Genomic DNA, 11,002 nt, shown 5'->3' on the forward strand with positions numbered 1-11,002 from the left:
CAAGAAACTGTGGAACATGTTCTAATGATTTTCCCCAGGTTCAGGAGGGAGAGGGAATTGTTCAAACTGTGGGTCTTTGGTTCTTCTTACCATTGCTAACTCTGAGAGATGAGACAGTCCAAGTAACTTCAAAACAGTGCTGATTTATTCAAAGGATCACAGGTAAAATTAACATTACACGCTCAGGTATCTTGCACCTCCAAACTGCACGCAGGCAGATGTAAGATGAAAGACCCTGAACCCACCAGGCCTATACATTATAGCCCCTCGGTTGGGCTAGCCCCATACTACACAGAAACGTCAACCGAGACGTCTCTGTTACCAGCTTTGCAGCTGGTCATAGCAGTAGTCAAAACATGAAGCAAATCAATGTGTGTGTGTCTGTTGATTAAGTGGTGTGTAGCTAAAAACATTCTCACAGACTTCTAGAACATGTCATGACTTAAACATAAGAACATATTATGGCTAAGGCTACAGTTATACACGTCATAATAATAATATTAAACACCCTGTCTGCTGACAATCATAAACTTTTCTCTCTAGTTATCCTTGACCAGATGTACCCTGTAGAAACTCATAAGCATGCCTAAGCATTTAACAGTCTAACTAGACATCCTATCCCCACTAAACATTTCTAATACATAAAGTATTTATCCAATTTCTATCTGACTAAAAATACCTAACAAAACATACTATTTTAAACTTTAGTTTACCAGAGGTGTTGGGATAAAGGTCAGGGGATATAGGATACAGAGCACATATTAGGTTTTTAGGGTTACACAAGATAATATAAAGTGAACTGAGTGGGGTTAGTTTGGTGTGGTGGTAGGTAGGGGTTGTTCTGATCCACACTCCAGTCTAGAAGGTGGCGGTAATGCACCTAAAGCTGGTTGTCAACCGCCATTAAAAAACGGCCGAAGAAGAAGTAGGACTAGTGAGGGTACATCTTAGTCACAGGGACAAAGAAACGGATTAAAACATTTTTCTTGGACTAGGCCGGATTACTTTTAATTCCGTATCGTTAGAAGAATCTGTGAAGACTCAGGAAACACTTTCAGGATTTGGGTAAGTGTAACGAAACGTCGGTGCGGTTCGGCAAGTTTCAAATGGGAAAGCTAAAGATTAGCTCCGTGATAGCTCACGTAAGTGTGCGTGTGCACACGCAAGTGAAGGTACGGCCAGGAGTAGTGTGGCTGACCTGCACCTACAATAAACTTGACTACTATTATGATAAGCGTTTAGAGCATCGTGACGGCATTTGTCACTACTGTCATGAGTTTGACAGACCAGTTCATTGGTTGATGGAGAAAATAATCAATAGTTGCACTTGGATACAAACTAGTTCAGCAGAGCTTCACGTCAACCAACTGTAACAGTCAAGTCCTGCAGTGCGTGAAGATATTAACGTGCTGAAGTAATGTATTGTATGGCTGCATAGAGAAGAGTTGAAGACCAGTGCTTGGCTTTTTCTGGCTTTATTCAGGTGCAACCGCACAACAACAGGACACACACCGAACACACACACAGTCCCCTCCAAACCTGCAGTTTTATACAGCCTTTCCAGAGACTGTATAGAACTTTCCTGGGGGTCCAGCCATATGCTTGTTCCCTCGGGCATCAAGGGGGGCCCCGCCAAGTGTTTCTCTGTCCCCAACGCTACACAGCAAAGCAGGAAAATAACTAAGTACATTTACTCAAATACTGTACTTAAGTACAGTTTTGAGGTATCTGTACTTCATTATTTACATTTTCTGCTACTTCATACTTAGAATTCACTTTAACAGAAAAATGCTGTACTTTTATACTTCATTTATTTGATAACTTTAGTTACTAGGCACTTTTCAGACTGAGATTAATTAAACAAAATACAGTAGAATCATCAGACATTAGCGATCCCTGGTGGGAAATTCACAAGCCTCCCAGCAGTATGTGAAGTACTTCAAAGTGTAAGTATTTAAGGTAGTTAACATTAGCTCTACCTTTTACCGGCTGCAACATTAAATGTGATGTGTATAATAATATACAGTGGATATAAAAAGTCTATACACCCCTGTTAAAATGCCATGTTTCTGTGATGTAAAAAAACGAAACCAAGATAAATAATTCCAAAACTTTAGCCACCTTTAATGTGACCTATAACTTGTACAACTCAATTGAAAACAAAGTGAAATCTATTTTTCAGTGGGAAGTAAAAATAAAAAACTAAAATAATGTTGTTGCATTAGTGTGCACACCCTCTTACTGTGGGGCTGTGACTGTTGTTAGAATTAAGCAGTCACATTCAAACTCATGTTAAATAGGAGTCAGTACACCTGCCATCAATTAAAGTGCCTCTGATTAACCCCATATAAAGTTCAGCTGTTCCAGTAGGCTATTCCTGACATTTTCCTAGTCGCATCCTACAGCAAAAGCCATGGTCTGCAGAGAACATCCAAAGCGTCAGAGGGATCTCATTGTTAAAAGGTATCAGTCAGGAGAAGGGTACAAAAGAATTTCCAAGGCATTAGATATACCATGGAACACAGTGAAGTCAGTCATCATCAAGTGGAGAAAATATGGTGCAACAGTGACATTACCAAGAGCTGGACGTCCCTCCAAAATTGATGAAAAGACAAGGAGAAAACTGGTCAGGGAGGCTGCCAAGAGGCCTACAGCAACATTAAAGTAGCTGCAGGAATTCCTGGCAAGTACTGGTTGTGTAGTACATGTGACGACAATCTCCCGTATTCTTCATTTGTCTGGGCTATGGGGTAGAGTGGCAAGACGGAAGCCTTTTCTTACAAAGAAAAATATCCATGCCCGGTTACATTTTGCAAACACACATTTGAAGTCTCCCAAAGGCATGTGGGAAAAGGTGTTATGGTCTGATGAAACCAAGGTTGACCTTTTTGGCCATAATTCCAAAAGGTATGTTTGGCGCAAAAACAACACTGCACATCACCAAAAGAACACCATACCCACAGTGAAGCATGGTGGTGGCAGCATCATGCTTTGGGGTTGTTTTTCTTCAGCTGGAACTGGGGCCTTAGTCAAGGTGGAGGGAATTATGAACAGTTCTACATACCAGTCAATATTGGCACAAAACCTTCAGGCTTCTGCTAGAAAGCTGAACATGAAGAGGAACTTCATCTTTCAGCACGACAATGACCCCAAGCATACATCCAAATCAACAAAGGAATGGCTTAACCAGAACAAGATAAAAGTCTTAGAATGGCCCAGCCAGAGCCCGGACTTGAATCCGATTGAACATCTGTGGGGTGATCTGAAGAGGGCTGTGCATAGGAGATGCCCTCGCAATCTGACAGATTTGGAGCGTTTTTGCAAAGAAGAGTGGGCAAATATTGCAGAGTCAAGATGTGCATTGCTGATAAACTCATACCCAAAAAGAATGAGTGCTGTAATAAAATCAAAAGGTGCTTCAACAAAATATTAGTTAAAGGGTGTGCACACTAATGCAACCACATTATTTTAGTTTTTTATTTTTACTTCCCACTGAAAAAAACATTTGTTTTTTTTTTCAATTGAGTTGTACAAGTTACAGGTCACATTAAATGTGGCTAAAGTTCTGGAATTATTTATTTTGGTCTCGCTTTTTAACATCACAGAAACCTGGCATTTTAACAGGGGTGTGTAGACTTTTTATATCCACTGTATGTGCTAGCATGCGAGTGAGAGAGCTGAACTGCATCAGGTCCAACACAGACATTGCCAAAGAGCAGAAATTCTTCTTCAGAAGAAAAACAGGATACAAATACATCATGTACACAAACGGCAAAGCATCCATGCAATTCATCAGTTTATACTTAAGTTGAAATGAAACAGCCCAATGATTGTGCACTGAAATTCGTTTTTGCTGCCATATCAAAAAAGAAAGACGGTAGATGGGTAGACATTACATCCTTGATCCAATGAGCACATATGAGTGGCACTGAGAACAGGGAATGGAAAAAATTGCAGGAGCCTACAAAATGTGAAGATAGAAACTCTGCATCAGCTTGAGTTATTTTATTTTAGCATTAAAAACAAACAAACCCTGTCACTGATCACTCAGGCAAGTCTGAGAAATCCTTTCAGCCGAAAGCTGAACATTTGTCTGCTGTAAATATGAACTGCTGGACAGAATGACACAGCTGATAAACTAACTGTTTCTCATATCATGATCAACAGGCCTTATTTAGCAGACCCACCCTGCCACGCCCTGCCGAAGCACATAAGCTCTACTGTCTTCTCACCTTTCCTGAATCTGTGTTAAAGGTCTGTTGGTTACTGGATGTTTTTGCAATTGGCCAATGAGAACAATTGCAGTCCTTGGTGGGGGGATTGGGGGTTTGGCAGCATCTTACTACCTGTGTAAGAGCCCCCAGATTTCCAAGGTAACACACACACCCTACACACTGTGTTTTCATTCCTTGTGGAGTCTTTACATTGATGTACATTCATTTCCTGCAGACTTATCCTAACCTTAACCATAACCACTACTTGCCTAACACCTAACCCTAATACCTAACATTTAACCCCACCCTAACCTCAAAACATGTTGCCACCCTAAAACTCAGTGATGTCGAGTCCCCACAATGTCAGTGTGTTAACAGGTTGCGATCCCCCTAATGTAAGTAATACAAAGGCACACACACAGCGTTATGCAATACGAAATTCTCATTCGCTCTTTTCAAAATGTCAGCTACCTGCACCTCTGCAATACTACATTCTGCTGTGTTAGTCTTTCATCTGTTGACTATGTTTGTGTGTGTGTTTAATTAAAGCAAGCGTCCTGCAACATTGCAGAGTAAATCTGTTTTTTCCAGGTGGTTGTTTTCGAGTCTAGCAATCGTTTTGGAGGACGGCTGTGGTCCACAAGAAGGTCAGATGGGGCAGTGTTTGAACATGGACCCAGAGCAATTCGACCTGCAGGGGCAGTGGGACACAACACACTCAATATGGTGAGTTCTATCAAAGCACTGAGGCTATAATCAGGGGTGTGCTAACAGATGATTTCCTCACGTTAACTCATTTAAAAGCAGTGATGAATGATTTTAAAATCTGTTTTGTCATGACTTCTATGTTTATTACAAATGAAAATGCTGCACTTGCAAGTGGAATAGTTATAGCATCTCAAATAGAGGTGATTTACCCGTTTGAGGACGACAGACTGAAATATGTTTTCAGTTATTCAGGACCTTGGAGTATTAGACACTGTACCAGTGTACAATTCTCCCGAACTGGCTGCATTCAAGTGTGAAGAATTTTTATAGGGCAGCCTGAATAAGATGCTTGTTTCAAAAGTGAATTTTTATTCTCGGGGGCATTAAAAACAGTCTCATTATTACAAGTGTAGTGTTTGTGTACTTGTATGGCTATTTGTTGTGAGGACAAGTTTGAGTTTTATACCATGGAAGTGAGGACATTTTTGATCAGGCCACACTTTCTGACACACCTTCAAAGGACTGTTTGAGGTTTGAGTATGGAAGCAAAACGGCCTCATAATGATTTGAATCTATATCAGCATCTGAATAATAGGTTTTGAAATATTATACTTTGAATTCTATATTCTGAATGAATGCACTCTGAATTTTACGCAATGAAATTACAAGTAGAGATTTTCAAGTAAAAAAAAAATACATAATTTTGATTTCAAACCACACCAATGTTATTAAAATAATTCAAATATAAAAATGTACGTCTAATTTTCAAAAAATATATTCAGTGCATTTATTTCAAGAAGCACTATTCAGAACCAGAAAGTTCAATCAACTCACAATTCAGACTGTGACATTCAGGTGCAGAAATTCAAAACAACATCCGGGACACTGGGCAGTAGCAATCAAGCGACAATGCCATTGATCGGATCCCTGGCCAATCGGGTAAACACAGGTCAGTCATGTGACCCTAGAGGCGAAAGTTTCCTGTAGTGCTGTGGCGCGAATGAACAACAAAGGAAAGTACAGAGGAGGGAAAGTTTTCACCTGTGATTTTCGAAGTGATGGCGGAGGAGGGCAGCGCGCGGTAAGTGATAACAGAATATAGAATTATATAGAATATAGAATCAGAATATAGAATTCAAAGTATAATATTTCAAAACCTATTATTCAGATGCTGATATAGATTCAAATCATTATGAGGCCGTTTTGCTTCCATATTTGAGACTTAGTTTTAGGGTTAGTGATAAAAATAGGTATGGTTAGGGTTATATTAAAGGTTGATATTAGGTGTGTAGTTGTGATGGTTAAGGTTAGGTTAGGCTAGGTTGGGGTTAGGGGTCAATGAGTGTTCTCACAAAGAGAGCTGTACAAACGTGTGTGTTACTGGTATTACTCATGCAGAAACACAAAATGTGTGTGTGTATAGGTAGATGATCTCGGGCTTGCAATGGAGATTCTGCCAGTCACCCACAGTCATGTCGCCTCCAAGAACAGATATCTGTATGTCAACGGACAGCTCCACAGGATGCCTTCAGGAATAAGGTCAGACTGCTTAGAAGACTGTGCTGTTTATGTTTGTTGTTTTATTTTTACATTATTTGTAAATACAGCAGCAAAGTGCTGCTCAGTTGCATAGAATTTCAGTTTTTAGTGGGAACCCTACATTTTCAAATATTGTTGTTATTGCTATTAAATATTTGTTTTAATGTGTTTAAATTAAAAAGAAGAGCAAAAAGGATCTAACAATGCAAGGATAAAACAATATCACCTCCAGTTTCACAGCTGTAAAGTGCTATTAACAGTCCATTAATGCTGCTGTGGTCTGTTCTCCTGTCTTGATGTGGGTGTGGTATGAATCTGCCAACTACTCTGTTCAGCTCTGGTCAGAAGATTGTCAAACCACTCTGTTCTATGTTGTCACAGGCAAAAAATATATATGTAAAAAATTCCTGTTGAGCAGCTACATGTCCATGCAGATTCTCAGTCATCCAGGTCATAGTGAGCTGAAAAAACTTAGAAAAATCAATTGGACTAGGTTTTTAGGTCGAAGACGTTTCACCCCTCATCCAAGAGGCTTCATCAGTCCTGTCTGACTGGCGTTGAGTCGGAAATATTTATCCCATCTGAGTCTTTAGGGGACATTGTTGGCCATCAAAGGACTGAAACCCCACCGATGGGGATAACATTTGCTATTGTAAATATTGTTTACCTAGTTACAAGCTAGTGAAATTTGTGCCCGTCAGTGCTTGCAGATTTTTAAATCTTTGGTGGTATTGAAGAGAGCACATTTACAGCATTTGGACCTAGCATCCATCCATCCATTATCTATACCGCTTATCCGAATGAGGGTCATGGGGGCAAGGGCTGGAGCCAAGCCCGTCCGTTGCTGGGTAAGAGGCGGGGTGCACCATGGACAGGTCACCGGTCTATTACAGGGCTGACACAGCGACAGGAGTTATGCACGTTCATGAGCTATCCCATTGTTTTCAGGAGGAGGCTCTCCTTGTTATATTGGGTTTTATGGTTCTGAAATAATTGCAGACTATTTGGAGTTATGATGAGTGCAAAGCTCATCTAGAGGTACCCAAGATTAAACATTAAATGTCTGGAAATGCCATGGGCTCTTTAAATAACACTTGAAAAGTAAACAGAGGTCTTGGATATCCTCTTTTAGTTAGTCTGTCTTATCCTGAAAATGCGAACACTCCTATGGTTTTACTTTATTAACAACACACTCTGGAGGGGCTGTGTCTTATTCATTATGGCACAACAGCTGTAACTCCATAATCATCTGATGTACTATTATTAACCTTGTTAACCTAAGTGTTATAAATCACCAACTGGCTGAAAATAGACTCCCCCAAAAAATGATTCACACAGCAGTACTCTTTAGTTTGCATCTAATCTTAACAGCATTCAATGATTGTTTAAAGATTCAAGATTCAAAGCGTTTATTGTCATATGTACAGTAAGGAAACATGTTTCCCTGCACAATGAAATTCTTAATTTGCAGTCCACGATCAATGCCGAACAATATAAGTCTACAATAGTAGGTAAATAGTTGTGTATATACAATATCAAAAGAAAAAACAGCAGTGGAAAGGAATAATAAAAGTATAATAAGAATATGTGCAACAGTTGGCAATGAATGTGCAATTGTGCATGTGCAAACTGAGAATGTAAACAGTACAGGTGGCATTACATGAAGTAGTTCCTGATTGTAAACCCCTGTCAGCTGTTCTGGAGTCTGATGGCAGAGGGAAAGAAAGAGTTTTTCAGTCTAGACGTCCTGCATGTTACACTTCTGAACCTCTAGCCTGAGGGTAGGGGTGTGAACAGCCCATGCTGGGGGTGGGTGGGGTCCTTGAGGATGGAGGCAGCTTTCCTACACACCCTGCAGTGGTAGATGCTCTGCAGAGAGGGCAGTGGAGTCCTGGTGATCTTCTCCGCGGTCTTTACCACTCTTTGCAGGCACTTGCAGTCCATAGCAGTTGTGCTGCCATACCAGACAGTGATGCAGCTGGTCAAGATGCTCTCAATGATGCAGCTGTAGAAGTGCCTGAGGATCCTAGATGACATGACAACCCTCCTCAGCCTCCTCAGGAAGTACAGCCGCCGTTGGACCTTCTTGACCAGCTGTGTGGTGTTAAGTGTCCAAGTGAGGTCCTCATTGATGTGGACGTCCAGGTATTTGAAGCTGCTCACCCTCTCCACTTCGAGCCCCCGGATGAACAGTGGCAGATGATATCTCCTGTCCTTCCTCATGTCCACTATCATCTCCTTCGTCTTGTCCGTGTTGAGGCAGAGATTATGAGCCACGCCACAATCTTTGCCACCATGGCAAAAAACCAAACATTCAATCATTTAATCAAGAGCCTCAGTGACTCACCCAGGAAGCCCATAAAAAAAACAAGGCACGTCACATACACAGGTGCAGTTAAGGCCAACACAGATGGAGCACATTTTTAGATGCATTTTTCATGCATCAGATTGAACTCTATTCTGTGAAATGTATCCTTGACACACTTGCGGTGTGAGCCGCACATCTCTTGCTTTATGCTTACATTGCCAGGAATGCGATCACCTTGCAGACCATCAGCTTATTGTTGAGGTGGACACCCAGCTATTTAAAAGTGTCCACAATCTCAATATCTGAGCCCTGAAAGCTCACCGAGCTAGTGCTGGTGATTTCCCCGTGGGATCAATCACCATCTCATTAGTCTTGCTGGTGTTCATGACCAGTCGATTTTCCTCACACCACTTCACAAAGTCAGTAACAACCCCCCCTATATTCCCGCTTGTCCCCCCCAGATACACATCCAGCAATGGCGGTGTCGTCAGAGAACCTCTGTAGGTGACAGTTGTGGGAGTTGTACTTGAAGTCTTACGTGTAGAGGGTGAACAGAAAGTGGGAAAGCACCGTCCCCTGGGGCGCCCCCGTGCTGCAGACCACCATGTCTCTGACACACAGTCTGACGAACTGTGGTCTGTTTGTGATGTAGTTAATGATCTATGCAGACAGGTGTTGGTCCCCTCAGCAGTGACAGCTGGATTGTGTTGAAAGCACTGGAGAAGTCAAAGCACATGACTCTCACCATGCTTCTGGGGGACTCCAGGTGAGATAGGGCTCGATGCAGCATGTAGATAATGGCGTCATCAACCCCGATGCCAGGACGGTATGCAAACTGCAGCGGGTCGAGCGCCGAGCTCACCTGGGCACAGAGGTGGCCGAGGACAATCCTCTCCATGGTCTTCATCAGGTGGGAGGTCAGGGCAACGGGTCTGTAGTGGTTCGGCTCCTTAGGATGAGATATTTTGGGAACCGGGACCACGCAGGATGTCTTCCACAGAGCTGGGACTCTCTCAGGTTTAACAAATACAGGACCACTTCACTGAGTTGGTCAGCACACTCCCTGAGGACCCTGGCTGGCTGATGTGGTCAGGGCCTGTGGCCTTCCTGGCCTTAGTTCTCCCTAACTCCCTCCTGACCTGGTCCACCGTGAGGCGGAGGGGGTGGGTGGGTGGTGACGGGTCAGGAGCTGGGAGCTGCTGAGGAACCTCTATGACAGTGGGAAGAGGGGCAAGCAGAGGTGTGAGCAGCTGCGGGGGGGTGACTGGGCCAGGTAGGTGAGTCGGGGGGGCAGGCAGGGTGGGGGCTGAGGACTGGGTAGAGTCAAATCTGTTAAAGAACTGATTCAGTTCCTTTGCCCAGGCCTTGTCCCCTGCGACCTGGTGACCATCCCCACCATCCATGCTGCCATCCATGACCCGAGATGTGTTTCAGACCCCTCCACACCTCACGCATGTTGTTATTCTCCATGCTCTGCTCCAGCTTCTTCCTGTAGCTGGCCTTGCACCTCTGGATCATGTACTTTAGATCCCGGTAATAAAAACCAATAGAGACATTTTAACGTTTTACATACTACAAAGGCATCAAATGTCACAGTGGAATTTTTTTTTCTGAGCTACTTTTGCATTACTTCACAACAGATAGTACATGGGTATAATACGTACTGATTACATTCCCTGGTTTTCCTGCATTACAGCCAGTAGAGACCAGTTAACTAATGGCTCTCAACTGTGTCAATGGCAGGCTGCTGCTCAAGCTGTGATGGGATTGCTGTCACTGTGACCGTAGTCATGTAGGGGTTGTGGTGTGTGCAGTGAATTAACCCAGTAAATTATGTGTCAAATAGACCTTTATAGACATTTACATTTTTCATCAGTACCTCTACTTTGTCTCTTTGGCATCTTACTGTACTTCTGAATGTTTTTCAGTGTATAACATTGTACTGTATGATTTTATTTTATACAGTGGGTACGGAAAGTATTCAGACCCCCTTAAATTTTTCACTCTTTGTTATATTGCAGCCATATGCTAAAATCATTTAAGTTCATTTTTTTCCTCATTAATGTACACACAGCACCCCATATTGACAGAAAAACACAGAATTGACATTTTTTCAGATTTATTAAAAAAGAAAAACTGAAATATCATATGGTCATAAGTATTCAGACCCTTTGCTCAGTATTTAGTAGAAGCACCCTTTTGAGCTAATACAGCCATGAGTCTTTTTGGGAAT

General features: G+C 42.1%; 1 protein-coding gene across 2 annotated transcripts in view; it reads left to right on the plus strand.

The window, feature by feature from the left end:
• The first annotated feature begins 875 nt into the window (after window positions 1–875).
• ppox (protoporphyrinogen oxidase) overlaps window positions 876–11,002 on the plus strand; it is a 46,428-nt gene continuing 36,301 nt past the window's right edge. The window contains exons 1-4 of one of the 2 annotated variants that reach the window (XM_020620663.1): window positions 876–1,065; window positions 4,168–4,373; window positions 4,806–4,940; window positions 6,346–6,461. In XM_020620663.1, coding sequence (XP_020476319.1) covers window positions 4,290–4,373; window positions 4,806–4,940; window positions 6,346–6,461 — 335 coding nt within the window. In that variant the 5' untranslated portion in view covers window positions 876–1,065; window positions 4,168–4,289. The remainder of the gene's footprint in view (window positions 1,066–4,167; window positions 4,374–4,805; window positions 4,941–6,345; window positions 6,462–11,002) is intronic. The other variant, XM_020620662.1, reaches the window with a different exon arrangement.

This window comes from Monopterus albus, unplaced genomic scaffold (assembly GCF_001952655.1).
Source record: "Monopterus albus unplaced genomic scaffold, M_albus_1.0 scaffold245.1, whole genome shotgun sequence".
NCBI classification, from domain to species: Eukaryota; Metazoa; Chordata; class Actinopteri; order Synbranchiformes; family Synbranchidae; genus Monopterus; species Monopterus albus.